The sequence below is a fragment of the Micropterus salmoides genome, unplaced genomic scaffold, assembly GCF_014851395.1.
Source record: "Micropterus salmoides isolate LMB-PRFRI ecotype aquatic unplaced genomic scaffold, ASM1485139v1 Ms_hic_scaffold_19, whole genome shotgun sequence".
NCBI classification, from domain to species: Eukaryota; Metazoa; Chordata; class Actinopteri; order Centrarchiformes; family Centrarchidae; genus Micropterus; species Micropterus salmoides.
In genome coordinates this window covers 22,055,537-22,070,813 of record NW_024041039.1, presented here as the reverse complement: position 1 = coordinate 22,070,813, position 15,277 = coordinate 22,055,537, and the positions used below count along the sequence as shown (strand labels likewise).

Sequence of the window (15,277 nt, the reverse complement as noted above, 5' to 3'; positions counted from 1 at the left end):
TCTCACAAAAGCTCAACAGGGTTGAGATCCGATGACTGTGCAGGCCAATCCATTAGTGTTGTCACGATACTGGAATTTCTAACTTTGATACAGTACCTTAAAAATATCTATTTTCGATACCACAGGGGGAAATTGACACAAAATTTATTAAATTAATGAATTGATTTACTAAACTATCCGATCACCTTATCTTTATAGTAAGTAAAGTCAATAGTACTGTGTGTTAAGCAGAACAGCATCAGTTAATTTATTTCTGATCTTAGTCAAAGTATTTCCTATCAACTGAAACTCTGCTGTCTGAGATTCCTCAGGTCTGACAGCTCTGAGGTGGATTAGCTTACAGGACAGGTAACAGTCCTGTTGTTGTAACAATAACAACAGTTTACTGGGCCATCTTGTTTAATACTTTGGTAATGTTGAAAGGGGAGACGTCTTCAACCTCTCCAGGTTCTTTATAGGGGACGGCGTGTCGGTCCTGCAGGTGCTTTAATCTTTAGCCCTGCTCTATACCATCACTTTCATATGGTGGCATGCTTGTATCCTTTGCCAGCATCCAGTCACAAGTGATGAGTACTAGCCAATCACAGTACAGTAGGGCGGGACTTGCTGTAGTGGCGGGACTTGTCGAAACTCTGGCAGGGGAAAAAAACATGATTGAGACAAGAAGAAAGCGCTGTGAGTGACAAAAGGCGGGGCTATATGGGCACTGCATCGGTGTGTGTGTATACACTCCCTGTCGGGGGGAAGAGAAGCGCATTTTCAGGATTGATACTGTGGAAAAATAATATTAAAACCGTTGATATTGAAACCAAAATATTCAAATTGATATGTATCAAAAAATCAATATTTTTGACACCATAATCCGTTACAGACAGAATACCAGCTCACTGCTTCTTCCCTAATAGTTCTTGCATAGTTTGGAGCTGTACTTTGGATTTTTGTCCTGTAGGCATGGCATTGCAAAATGCAGTGATAGCCTTCTTTCGTCAAGATCCCTTTTACCCTGTGCAAATCTCCCACTTCACCAAAGCACCCCCAGACCATCACATTGCCTCCACAATGCTTGACAAATGGCATAAAGCACTCCTCCACCATCTATTCATTCAAACTTAGATTTGTCTGTCCATAACACTTTTTTCCAATCTCTGTCTAATGTCTGTGCTCTTTTGCTCGTCATTATCAAGTTTCAGAAGAAAGTTCTTTGTTTCTGGCCATTTTGAGTCTTGAATGGAACAGTTTCAGCTGTGCTACCATAATTGCGAAAGGGTTTTATAATGATCAGTTAGCCTTTTTAAATGATAAACTTGGATTAGCAAACACAACGTGCATACCCTATCTTTTACTCATGTAATATCTGTTCACAGTTTGTTAAATTGCTAACCCTGTGACATCTGGAATGCATTTGCAAAAAAATCATAGAGCAGTATCTTAAAGTGAACTTTGATTTGACAGTAGCACCTCACTGCCTTATGTGTGATCCTAGGCTTATATAATATATTGTAAGCACTTTTTAACTTTATTTAATTGAAATGACAATTTTCCTTCAATTGGTCCCTGTGATGAAGAACCATAACCCCATGTCACTCAATCCCCTGCACTCTGACTCCATCTACTGGCTGATTGTAAAACTTTGTAAAACTTTGAGCTGTTACTTAAAAAATGTTGCCACAGCAGTTGACATAAATTGGTGTGGCTGGAGACACATAGTTTTATTTGCTTAAGATCAAGTGCATAGTGCTTCAGTCCTCTTGGTCAGAGTCCTTCCATATTTGGATTTGCAAAAAAACGGCTGCCCACGTTAGTTTTTACTGTAATATGCAATGGGTTAATTTGTAATCTTTGTGTCTCAGTGCTGGTGTTTTAATGTAGTGTTTTGAATGCTTGAAATTCAGTACTTCTCTATGTATAACTACACTGTGTGTGTGTGTGTGTGTGTGTGTGTGTGTTTGTTTATATTTATTTATTTACACACACACACACACACTCTTAGACCTCCCCCTAGAAAAATTAAAGTTTTCCAATGGAAAATATGTAATTTCACATCATATTGGGCCATTACTTTCACCATATCTCTGAACAAATAGTTGGAAAAGCTAGAGCGGATATTAAATAAACAACACCAAAAGATCAGTCTACTCGGGTGGAACTATAACCATTACTTTTGGTAACATTTGATGCTCTCCACAGTGATTTTACATTTATGGCACAGCATGTTTTGGGCATCACCTCCTAAAACCCTGTTAATATGACCTCAGAATCATATAGACACGATTGTTCATATGGCCTTCATTTTACAGCTTTTGACATTTATTTGTATAGACATTAATATTAAAAAAATTTAAAAATAGACAAAATGAGAAACCACCTCCCTTCTGAGGTGCATTTTATTTGCACCTAAAAATCCAAAAAGAAGCGTCTCCTCATTAGCTTAATTAGTTTTCATCACTAATTTGCTTTACTAACCTCTGGTCCTCAAGTCACCACCGTCCTTTCTTTTCCTAACAACCACTTTTTCAGACTCATCTGAAAACTGAAAAATAATTTAGGATTAACCAGGCTGTGAACAGGACAGAGCTGTAGGCTACACCAGTTTTGTTTAAGTTTATACCTGATCTTCTCAACATTGGACAAGTAGGTAGTAACAAAATACAGCTACCAGTTACTTTCTGTAAATTGAGCTAATGTTAAGTTACAATGCCAAAAGATGCAGGCTAATGTAGAAGCTTCCCTGCTCAGCTGCGCAGTCTGAAGGGGAGGGGAGATGTTAGCTAGCGCAAACAGGCTTCACTTTTCCAACAGTTGGGGAAACAACAGACAGACTTTTCTTGGTCTTGACAAGCTGACACACCGTAACTGACACAGTCCATTTACTGCCAGAATATTTTCTCCCTCTCGCGTTCTGCAGTCACTTTCTGCCGCTTGGACAATCAAACACTCGCTCCGATTCGGTGTACCTCCCGATTCGGAGTTACGTTGCTCTTTTTACAGCGCATGTCACGTAGATGTCCTTTGAAGAATGAGGAGATGAAGAGAGCCAAGCGATGAGTGTTACCATGTTCAGTGTGTGAGTGAAAATTAGTACTGCATTGATATAATAATGATTGTGTGAGATTTTAGTAGCGGCGGTCACAATTCAGCAGCGACACACTGCCGCTCGTGAATGCATATAGGGGAAACACTGAAGGCTGTAGGCTGAACAACGCAATTGAAGAGGTCATTTGAATCCGTGTATGGTTCTTATTCTGTTTCAAAACCAAATCAGAAAAAAAAAACAAAAGGAAAAATGGTAAACAATTTTTTTTTCTGTTTTAAACCCAAAACGGAAAAACAAAGGAACTGCATTTTGTTCTATCTTTGACCAGTGTTGTATCCCTACAACCCGTTCTCACTCCATGTGTCACACATGGATGCATGGTCAAGGCCCATCGGCGTGTGTTTGTAATGCACTGGGGATCCCTATAGTTCAACGCAGTGAGGGAAGCCCTGTAGCATGAGAAATGTTTGGAGCAAATGATCACCAATCAACTCATGTTCCTCATACTTGTAGAGGAATATCTACAAAACTAAAATTATGCTTTAAAAAGTAATTGGATTTTCTTACTTTGCAGTGATTCTTTGCATCATTTTGTTACACCCAGCATTAATTATATGTCCTTTGCAAGCCTCTCTAAACAAGGATAAAACAGTTTCGGAAACCATATTACAGCAAATTTTACATTTCTTTTAACTGCCAGGAGACCAAACTAAAGTTGCCATTACGAATTCCTTTGTCTTTGTCAGTGGTGGTCATGGTGTTTAGAGGGGTTGGTAGTGCACAACTGTAGCAAATGCAGAGAGAAAAAATATGCCCAGTCTTATATTTTCTGATATTTCCTGTTGTCAGGTTTTAACTAACCAGAGCTGCAGCTGGTTTAGTTTTATTAATTGAATTACTGATTCTCGTGTCGCTCGAAATGTTTACTTTCCTTTGCTTTTCTTTCAGTTCTACAAGCATGTTGTCCAGAGTGTGGAGAAGTTCATACAAAAGGTGAGTTATGTTTTAAAAGAGGATCGCAGTGCAGTAAAATTTTGTGATTTAAACCATTCTTAACATATAGAATTTTTAAGGACACTCAGATTTTCCTAAACCAGTCAGATAGGACATGTAGGTTATGGCAGAGAGAGATCCCAATAGTTTATATATTGAATGTAAATGCAGTGTTAATTCCTTTACCAAGCCAATGTCTTCTCTTAACAATTTCACAAATTGCTTGTGTTCAACTTGAAGTGTTACTATAGCTCTCTAAAAAGGTGCACTGTTTGCTTAAGTAAATGCACAAAAGGCCCCAGACAGTAACTTCATAGATTGTTTGACTTCAAATAAATGTTTTTCTGTATCTACAGTGCAAACCAGAATACAAAGTCCCAGGGTTGTACGTCATCGACTCGATTGTCAGACAGTCGCGACACCAGTTTGGCATGGAGAAAGATGTTTTTGCCCCACGCTTCAGCAAAAATATCATTGCAACGTTCCAGCACCTTTATCGTTGCCCATCAGACGATAAGGTCAGGCAGTTTTTTATGGGTTTTGTGTTCCTCTCTGTGGCTTTTCATTTTTGTGGCTCGTCATGGTTTCATGAGAGTTAAAATCAGACGCCTTGCTATATACCTCAGTTTTACAGGAATAAGTGTGTTAGGAATAGACTAGGTTATGTCACAGTTTTTGTCATGTTTGTTGGTGTTTCCAGAGTAAGATAGTGCGAGTCCTGAACCTGTGGCAAAAGAATGCGGTCTTCAAGAGTGACATCATCCAGCCTCTGTTGGACATGGCAGCAGGGATTCCCCCTCCCAGTGTCACACCAGTCATGCCCAGCAGTGCTGCCCCAGTCAATAACACTACACCTGGTCAGTACACTCTGATAATGTGGTCAAATACCTTGTTTGACACCACTATGGAATGCACTTACTTCATGGTTCATATTGAAACACCTCTGTCTCTGTGCGTCCAGGCACGCCGGCTACTCCGGCTACCCCAGCTAACATAGTCCAGGGTCTGCCTGATTGGGCTTCACAGATTACCAACACAGACACTGTGGCTGCTGTGGCACAGATCCTACAGAGTCCCCAGGGACAACAGGTTAGTGAACATGTCCACCCAGCATCTCAGTTAATAAACTATTAAACTGTAAATGTTTGGGTAAATGGGTAAATAATAATCCTTAAGAATCTGTATGTCCAGTAAACTAATGCTTTGACCTTTTTTCTTGAGTACCCTCTGAAGTTTGTGTGGCTGTTGGTGTTGAAAATGTGTCAAATACTCTGGATTGTCACTTGTTGTAGCTGCAGCAGCTGGTTCAGAGTCTACAGATGCAGCAGCAGAAGCCCCAGCCGTCCCTGCTGCAGGCCCTGGATGCTGGCCTGGTGGTGCAGTTGCAAGCCCTGACAGCTCAACTCACTGCCGCTGCTACTGCCAACAGCCTCAACCCCCTGGAGCAGAGAGTCTCCTCTTTTAATAAGGTAATGCTGCAGTCAGCACCTGGATGTTTCTTATTCCTTGTTTCACCTGATGCCTCTTGATGTAATGTGTTTTGTTTGTTTGTTGCAGAAACTTCTGGGTCCTTTTGATTTTGGGAATGATTCTGAACGCGGTGAAGAATCTAAAAAGGACACTTCATCATCTCAACTGTGAGTTTATTGTGTTTTATGATGAATCTGTTATTTCTCCCACAATAAAATTGACTTGAGAGTTATCCAGAATCCTTTCAGTGTGTCAAACACCTCCACGGATCTAATCGAGCTGCTGATCACTTTCAGGCCCATGGTGTCGGAGCCCATTAACAGCTCCCTCTTCCATCAGCTGGCTGAGCAGCTACAACAGCAGAACCTGGAGCAGTTTCAGAAACAGCTTTTAGAGCACCAGCAACACCAACAGAAGGTAGGTACACACACGATCACGGTTTGCCAAAGAATATTTTCCAGAACTGATGGTATACTTGTGCCTGCCGTGCTTTAGCAGACAAATATTTTTACTTCCCAAGTTGTTCTGTGTTAACATATTAGGTCGTAAATAGACTGCCCACCACACTCCTCAACAGCCAGTGACCATACACTATAGGGCTGTGCGATATGACGATAGATATTGTCAAACGATGGATAGACAACTGTCTATCGTTTACAATTATGCGTTCATATGGTTGTCGCAAATTCCACACTGTACCATAATATTTTGGTGAGGAAATGGCGCTTTGCACCGCGATGAAGTTAGTATATCAATAATGTCCTCAATGTCCTCAATAACAGTATAATAAATGTTCAATATATCGTCAATAAGTATTTGCTTTAATTCATTTGAATCACGGACAAATAAGCACTTAATTTTTCTATTAAAATATTTTGTTGAGAAAAAGAGGCCCGAAAAAAGATTAACTAATCATGTGTAAATATCCCTAGACTTGTCTTGTTAATGATAGGACACATAATAGGTACGGCATTCTTTTTATTCTTCCAGGCAATGAGTGTGGAGGCACAAGACTCAATCTTTGGGCAGGAGAACTCAGTTGCGACTGCTCAGAGCACCAGCCAGGCTCAACTTCCTGAGCCAGAGAACAAGTTGGATGACTCCATAGACAACCAACAACAGGTATGCTTGACCAGTATGCCATTAGCAAGATTTGTACTCATTGTCATTTATACCTCAGTTGTTTTTATTTACTTTTGGAAATGCAGTGAATGTCTCAACTTAGGGGTGAGGGAGCTGGCCAAAATATTTCTATTTAATCGCAATCAGGATCCACAATCTAAATTGCAATGCTTTTTCTCAATTTTTAATTGCCCTCTGGACCATTGCCAGACTTGAAGATGCCTATGAATTTCTCCATTTGCACCATTAAAACACAATATTGCATTAGACATTACACAGATTTCAATTATGATTAAAACCTGAGTTTAATTTAAAGTTGTTAACAGAAGCCGAAAAATACACATCATATCATAAAACAACACTTTCCAAGTACTCAACTCATTTGCATAGTTGACAATATGTCACCCAAGGAAAAGCCAAGTGTAGACAAGTAATTCGTTTAATCAGCCCTCTAGTTGGCTAAATCGCTCTATTGGTTTGTTAATGTAGCATGGATCTGCTAGTCAATGAGGTTATGTGAAGTTTGGAAACAGAATTAAGAGGACATTAAATACCACAGCCTCTACAATTCGTCTGAAAAGTAGATTGAGGACACCTTAGATCATGATCTTGATCTCGTCAGATTGCCCCAGGCGCAGATCTGTTTTCTACAGTACCTTGTATTTCTGTACAGAGATTCATTGAAATCTCCTTGCCTTTTTTAGGACATGGATCTGGATGAGGCCCTGATGGTATGGAAGAGGAGCTCTTTGAGGCGGAGGAGAAGAAGATTGTGAGCACACGCTCCAGAACACGCTCAAGGTCGCGCTCTAGGTCAGTCTCACTTATTTCAGAAATCTCATTTTGTGGCAAGAATTTCCAAATATGTCTAGAATATTGCGGAATTGTCTGCTGTACAAAATGAAGAAGATATTATCTTTTAACCTTGTTAGAAAAGTGCTGACTATTGTCCTGAAGGTCAGATGATGCAGTGCAACCTTGTCTCTGTCTAGCTTACTAGAATTGCTATACTTTCTTGCTTCAGAAGACTCACATAATCTCCTGTGTTTCGTCCATAGGCCCAAGAAAAAAATACAGTCATATGAGACATCAGACACTGACCAGAGTGTTTTTATTCATCATGTTTATATCAGGAAGTAATAGTGGTACCAAATCTGTATTATGTCTAGTTCAGTCAATGTGTGTTGTAAATTCAAACGAAAGTGCTTGATTAAATTTTCAAATAAAGGAAATTTAGAGCAGTAACTATTTACCTGACAAGCTGGTAATATTAGGCTGCTGTAGTCTTTTAATTTCAAACACTGGAGCTCACTGTAGTGCATTTCTAAACTGGAGAACTGTTCAATTCAGTTACGAAATGTGAAAACGGACTTGGATTTTCAAAAGGAGCAGGCCTGTGGTATTACATTAAACGTGACAAAAAGTAAATCTTATTAATTTTTAGGGTTTTTCTCTCTGTAGGTCTCCCAAGAGGAGAAGGTCCAGGTCCCGCTCAGGCTCGCGTAAACGTAAACACCGCAAGCGATCACGCTCACGCTCCAGAGACCGCAAGAGGAAGTCATCACGTTCTTACTCAAGTGAAAGACGCGCCCGAGAGCGAGATAAGGAGCGGCAGAAGAAAGGACTGCCTCCCATCCGATCCAAGACTCTAAGTGGTAAGTGGAAGTCATTATTTCAGAATATTTGATGTCAGTGCTTTTCTAATGAGTAATAATTGTTTTCCCCTCTATTTGAACCTAGTGTGCAGCACAACTCTATGGGTGGGGCAGGTGGACAAGAAGGCTACTCAGCAAGACCTTACCAATTTATTTGAAGAGTATGGCCAGATTGAGTCGATTAATGTAAGTAGACCCCTTCCACTCCTAACCCTCTAATTTAGTAACAGCCATGTTAGCCAGTTCTTTGATCACCAAAAACAAATCTGTCATGTAGACATTCATTTGTCATTCTAGCGACCTTAAGCTGCTGGTTACTGTCTGCCATACTGCTGTTACAATTCCTCCATCTTTTTTATTACTTTGTCATTCCTCCATGCTACACACTTACGTTCTCTCATTTTCTCATAAAGACATTGCTCATCGATCACACATCTAAGTCTGTTGTTCTCCACTGTATAGCCATGTCTTGTTCAACCGTCGCATGTCTTACGAATGTAATTTGTTTATCTGCAGATGATCCCTCCCAGAGGCTGTGCCTACATCTGTATGGTCCACAGACAGGATGCGTACCGTGCTCGCCAGAAGCTCAGCACTGGCTCCTTTAAGATTGGCTCCAAAATCATTAAGGTACACATTTCATTTATTATTCCATCAATTGTATTCTCTGTCTCCTTGTGGTTTCTTCTAATGTAATTTTCTCTTGACCTCCAATGGTGAAAACTCAGTGGGATGCATTACACATCAGAGACAGTTTAGCTTTCCAAGCACATGGATCCTTGTATGCTCCCAGAAATGACTTGCTGTTTCTTGACCTTGGCCATGTGTGTATCTGGTCCAGATTGCATGGGCTCTGAACAAGGGGGTAAAGCAGGAGTACAAGCAGTTTTGGGATGTGGACCTGGGCGTCACCTACATTCCCTGGGAGAAAGTTAAGCTGGATGACCTGGATGGCTTTGCTGAAGGAGGAATCATAGACCAGGAGACCGTTAATGATGGTAAAAAGAAACGCATCTTCTTACTTTAGCACAGGCACTAGGTCAGTTGACTCAGTATAATTGGTTGTTTAAATATAAGTTGGATACTCAGGCAAGTTTGCACGCACATGATGAAAGCATAACGCGGATATCCAAACACGGGCACTTATAGCATTTAATCATCTAAGTGGATTTGTTTTCGATCCCATTCCCTCCCTTGTTTGTTTTGTTATAGTAATAAACAAAATTTAACAAATAGAAAAATTGTGAATTAGGGAGGGGGCAACTAAATCCCCAGTTCCAAACAAAGAATTGGATGAGAGTTTAAAACTTCTTTTCATCTTTTTGTCTGTCTCCGCAGAGTGGGAAGCATCCAAGAATTCTGAACCAGCCAAGGAGGTTACAAGTCAGCCAGTAAGCGCTGAGACTACAACAGCATCTAACACCCAGACTGAAACCTACAGTCAGCAGGTCACCATGATGCCTGTGCAGGTATTGAGGAGGGCCTGTCTTAGTCTGTGGATATACAGTACAGTGCACATAGGGCCCACTGTTTTAATTTTTGCCAATATTCACAGAAAAATTGTACAGTGGTGTCCCAGATTTTGTTTTATTTATTTTATACGACAGTGGTGACGGTACATCGTTGTTTGCAATAAGTAGGGCTATTTTGATCTGTTAAACATGCAGTGTTTTGAACGAGGCTTGGAGGGCACTAGGACATGGTCTAGAAACCTGTGTACCATGAAACTTAGCCATTGCACTATTAAGTATTTTAAAAGCCTAACCAGGGACCAAGGTTATTGTTAACGAAGGTGATCGAAATAACGAAAACTAGATGTGAAAAAACATTGTCGTTAACTAAAATAAAATAAAAACTAATGAATGACTAATGAAATAACCTTGCCAGAAACCTGCATGCATGGCATCTAGTTTGTATTCTTTATAAAGCAATGCCTCATGTGTTTGTCCCTGTTAAATAAACACTAAATAAATAAATAAGTTATCCATTATATGTGTTCTCTCGTGTCTCTCATCCAGCTGCCAGTGGCCCAGGCTGTTCCCAGTGCAGTCGGTTTGGTGCCTCCTTCCTTCCCTGTCACTATGGGCATACCTCCACCAGGCTACGGGCCCCCACCACCGTTCATAAGGGCTGGTTTCAATACCTCACAGCCCCCGCCCGGTAAATGACGCAAACAGTCAAATTAAGATCAGGCCCACAGATAGTCACAAGCTCACACAACATTATTTTCTGTTTTGCAGGTTTTATGCAGGCAGCACAGACAGCAGCCATGGCCTCAGCAACTACTTGTGAGTATATATTCCATGGATGTAGTTTTAAAAATTGACATGTCCTTTTATGTCATTTAGTTGGACTGTATTAGCTTGGATTAAATAAGATGCTCCTGTGTCCACCTATAGCTCTAGTGCAGTCTTCAACCAGCCAAGAAGCTGTCAAGGAATCACCATTCAGTGCTATGATTCCTCCGACCAGCACTATCCCCGGTAGCTTCATGGCCTCAGCCATCCCTGGAGCTGGTGTGTTCAACCCAGTGGGAGTCCAAACTCAGCACGCCACCAGTGACAAAACAGCACAGTCTGCAGAGGGTATGGATGCTGCTGCAGAGCTTACATTGCAAGGTGAAGCAATGTTAACATGTTCTTTCAGACTGGTAGACACTCTGATCTCGTAAAGTATTGTCTGTATAGAGTGTTTTTAGTTGTGGTTATAAACGTTTTTTTTGTTTGGCCAAGAATCATTTTAACATTTATTTATTTTGTTGTGTTTCATCCCCAGGCATGCAGAATGCAGTCCGCAGTGGGATGGGTCTCCTTGGCATGCACCCCACAGCTTCCCTCACCCACCCGCTGCATCAGTCTGGTCTGGCTGGACAGAGAATGCCTGGCCTGCTGCCTCTTGATGTGCGACCTAACCTCCTCCAACCTGGGGTAGCCGCCCGCTTCCCACTGCTCATGCAGCAGGGCCCTGCACAGCAGGCTGCTGGTCTCCTTGACAGTGCCCTCCAGGCTCAAGCCCGTGCTAGGGCTCCCTTCTCTCAGCTGGACCCCTTCAACAGGGCCCCCAACCTTAACAATGAAAATGTATCCAAGACAGAAGATGAGTCTTCCTCTGGGGCTGATGAGGGCAAAGACCAGGACTATCGCTTCCCTCCGATGGAAAAGCAGAGCACAGGCCTGCTGAGGACCCCTCCGCCAGAGCATAGGGAGCCCCTTGGAGGTGGTGGTGGAGCAGGAGGTGTTGGGGGAGGTAGGCCTCCCTTGCTTCAGACCCCAGGGACTCAGCCAGCCAGAACCAGTCTAGCGGGACGTCTGCAGGCTCTTGCAGGCTTCACTCCTGATAACCGCTGGAACCAGACCAGAGGGGACTTTGATGAACGAGATGGCATGCGCGGAGGACTACAGGCCCAGGGTGGTCCAAAAGGCTTTCAGGAGGAGCGGCCCACACCTGGCCAGAACTTCCCCAACCGCTTTGACAGCCGTCCTGGGACAGCAGGAGGAGCAGCTGGAGTTCCAGGAAATGCTGGAGCTGTTGGGGGGCCACAGGCCTGGAACCGTAGTGGTGGTGCCACGGCGCCTTTCGACAGTGAACTACATCAAGACCTGGATGACCGAAGACGTCCGTGGGACAGGCAAAGAGACAGAGATGAAAGAGATTTTGACTTCAGGAGGGAGATGAATGGTAACCGCCACAGCCGGGAGAGAGAGCGGGAGCGTGAGAGAGACAGGGAGCGAGGCCGAGACCGCCCCAGAGAGCATGAACGCGAAAGAGACCGTGACAAAGAGAGAGACCGCGAGAGGGAACGTGAACGTGGGGGCTGGACACCTCTTCTCCCTCTACCTACACCTCTGCTTCCAACTCCAGCTCTCAATCCCAACCTGACCCTGAACCAAGGCAAACTGCTTACACCGCTCAAATTGAACCCCCAGATTCAGCAACGGTTCCAGTCCCCACTCCTGCCTCAAGGTCAGGCCAAGCCCTCTCTCTTGGGTCTGAATCAGCCACTGCCACAGATTCAGATTAAGTCTCCACCTCCATCACAGAGCCAGGCAGCAGTGCCCGAGCCCCAGTCAGCAGAACCATCTGAGACACATCAGGCAAAGTCACCACCCTCAGCCCAATCACTTGACCCAACATGTAACAGCAAGGGTCAGAGCCCATTGACGGAGGCTCCCACCCAGGCCGAGTCATCACCACAAACTGAGACCCCTTCACAAACAGAATCTCCATCCCAGCCCATGACCCAGTCCCCCTCCAAAACCACTTCTTCTCCAGACAATGAGACCCCAAGCCAGGCTTCACCGTTGGTTGAGGCCTCATCCCAGGACTCACCTGTGGCCTTCACACAAGCTGCCAGCTCCCCTGAAGAGACGACTACTCTCTGGAGGAGCAGCAAAGCCCACAGAAGGATGAGGAGGAATCACAAGAGAGAGCCTCCTCACCCCAACCCCAGTGGGGCAGTGGACCTGGGATGGACAATAGCATTGTGGCTGAACCCACACCTGAGGCCTCTCCTGAGCCCACTCAGGAACCCTCCACCGATTCTGTGCTCCCTGAAAGTGAACCAGAGCAGCAGCAGGAGCAGCTTGACTCTCCTAAGGACGTAGACAATGAACAGAGTGAGCCCGTGGAGGAAGCTGCAAGTCAGCCAGTGGTAGACACTGTCACAGACACTGAGGGGACATAATCATCACTCAGTAGGTAAAAGATCATTTTGTAAAGTTGTCTCTTCTTCTCTGTACTCATGTCAGCAAACCACCACACGGGACATGGCGAATACTGACTCACATCAGTTATTGTCCAATAACAAAGGATTTTATCTCTCACAAATACCAGTGTACTTAAATAGAAGGCTTGTTAGCTGATTTATTGATAGACAATTTTGTTTTTGTTTTATTTCCTTTTTCCTTTTTTAAGTTGTAATGCCACCCCTCCCGTTTTAATTAATCTAAGCTTGGCGAATTTTATTGAATTGCCTACCAAAATGTTTCAATTGTATATGGGGAAAATGAGCTTTGGCCTTCCTATGGAAGAAGTAAATAAGTAAGTAAGAAATCCTGGCTCTTCGACAATGGAGTGAATACATTACACACAATACTTGAAAACAGCAGTTGCTGGCCCCATTTCTGTCTCCTCTTCTTTTAAAAATGCTGCTGCAAAGTTTTCAATGAATGCTTTTGTGGTGTCCTGCAATGCGTTCTGTTTCAAAGCTGAACGAATAGCCTGCATACAGTGAAACCAGTACAGTTGCTTATAATTGGGGAAAAAAAGGAACATTTTTAAAATGAAAACATGAAAATGTTGTATCCCCAAAATAAATGTCTGTAATTTGTTTCCAATTATACAGTGAACACAAACAGAAATTTACATGCCAGGGGGAAGAAAAAGAAAATGAACAGAGGGATGTTCTGATGTTGGGTACATATTGTTTTAGTTTGAAATAAACATGCTTTGTCTGTTTAAAACACATGCTTTAGGACTGTTTTCTGCCCCTGGACCAGTGGAAACTAAGACTGCTTTACAGACTCGTACACATTGTGTGCTGTCACTTCAGTCGATTTGATGTTCTCGTAACTCAAGTTGCTGCTATACCATCCATCCACAGGGCACTTTGTTGGATGCAACCGTGGGACTTGTAGTTTTTAGTTTCTGATGACATCAGCCTGTATGTTTCCCCTAAGCTTTTGCTGGGTGACTGTTGAGGATGGGATTGTGCCTTTTTGAATGGATTTGTCGTTCATGATGCTACCCAACACTACTGTGTGATGTAAACCAGACTGTGACGCGGTTTCAGACAGCTCTATGAACACAATGCTACCTGCACAGAATTGACTGGCCTACTGTTTGAAATGTAGCTGGGCAGTTTGTACAGCACTCACCTAGAGAAGTCTATATCCTCCATCGTTCTGTGCATGCAGGCCTGTAGCCATGTTTTAACCTTCCTGTCTCTCTTGTTCATTTCATACTTGTAGTGCTTTTCTGTTGAGACATACTGCTAGAAATCCATAGTTTGCTGTTCTCTCAGACCAAATGTCTACTACAGGAGTTGTGATGTTGAATAAAAGTTGAAGGTGCATCAGATTTTAACCCTCTTACTGTCATGAATCCTGACTCAGGCCGATCTGATGAACTCTTGCACACACATCAACACTGTAGCTTCAAATGGAGATTTAAAACCAGACACATGTTAGTAGTAAACCAATGAAACTGTAAACTGACTGGGACATACACATCTAGTATACCAGGTTGTGTATTTAGAGAAGTTTCTAAAAGCAATAGAGAACTACATCCTGAGGAAAAACTCCCATGAGATCTGAGATGCTGAACAAAGGTCAATTCCACACTGTCAAAACACTGCAATATACTTTATTCCACACCTACCCATAAAGGTATAAATATTATTCAGTCAAATTATTTGCTGAATCCAAGCAAAGGGTACATGTCTCACAAGGGACAGTTACTAAAAAAGAAAACAGCCATCTTACCTCAACAGAACAAAAGGGTAAGGAGGGAATATACAAATGAGGGAGATGTGGAGGATGTAGAAGATGCTGGCCGCTGCTCTCCACCCTGCACTGCCAGAACCCCCCAGCTGCTACAGCTGGAGGAATTGCTTACTCAGCACATGCTAGCACCACTCTCTACTCATTTATGGCCCTGCTAGTGTCAGAAAACACAAGCTAGAGGCATTATTTATATTCTATTTAAACAGTCGCCGACATCATTGAGTCCGCTGATGCCATTTCAGCGCTTTTTATTTTTAGAAAGGAAAAAAAACAATGGGAGAACACACTGCTCAATGTGCTGCAGAAAGCCTTTACCTCCAATTACACCTGAGCTTAGCCTGCTAATCCAAACAATAATACACTCTTTGGCTCTGGATTTAGCATCTAGAGACCTGTTCGATGATAAAGCCAAGCTGAAAACATCCAGTTGTGGGTCTCCTAGTATGACTCACACTATAAATTTCTAACTCCCAAAGGCCCTGGCAGTCAGCCAGGTCCAG

General features: G+C 42.7%; 1 protein-coding gene across 1 annotated transcript in view; it reads left to right on the top strand.

Moving 5' to 3' along the window:
• scaf8 (SR-related CTD-associated factor 8) overlaps nt 1–14,352 on the top strand; it is a 32,499-nt gene extending 18,147 nt beyond the window's left edge. Inside the window, 20 exon segments of the mRNA XM_038728786.1 lie at nt 3,983–4,027; nt 4,384–4,545; nt 4,728–4,884; nt 4,989–5,116; nt 5,320–5,496; nt 5,585–5,664; nt 5,794–5,914; nt 6,488–6,619; nt 7,324–7,336; nt 7,339–7,432; nt 8,081–8,274; nt 8,360–8,460; nt 8,791–8,904; nt 9,116–9,272; nt 9,613–9,743; nt 10,293–10,434; nt 10,515–10,562; nt 10,674–10,892; nt 11,050–12,639; nt 12,642–14,352. Coding sequence (XP_038584714.1) covers nt 3,983–4,027; nt 4,384–4,545; nt 4,728–4,884; nt 4,989–5,116; nt 5,320–5,496; nt 5,585–5,664; nt 5,794–5,914; nt 6,488–6,619; nt 7,324–7,336; nt 7,339–7,432; nt 8,081–8,274; nt 8,360–8,460; nt 8,791–8,904; nt 9,116–9,272; nt 9,613–9,743; nt 10,293–10,434; nt 10,515–10,562; nt 10,674–10,892; nt 11,050–12,639; nt 12,642–12,958 — 4,122 coding nt within the window. The 3' untranslated portion in view covers nt 12,959–14,352.
• Nucleotides 14,353–15,277: the final 925 nt, after the last annotated feature.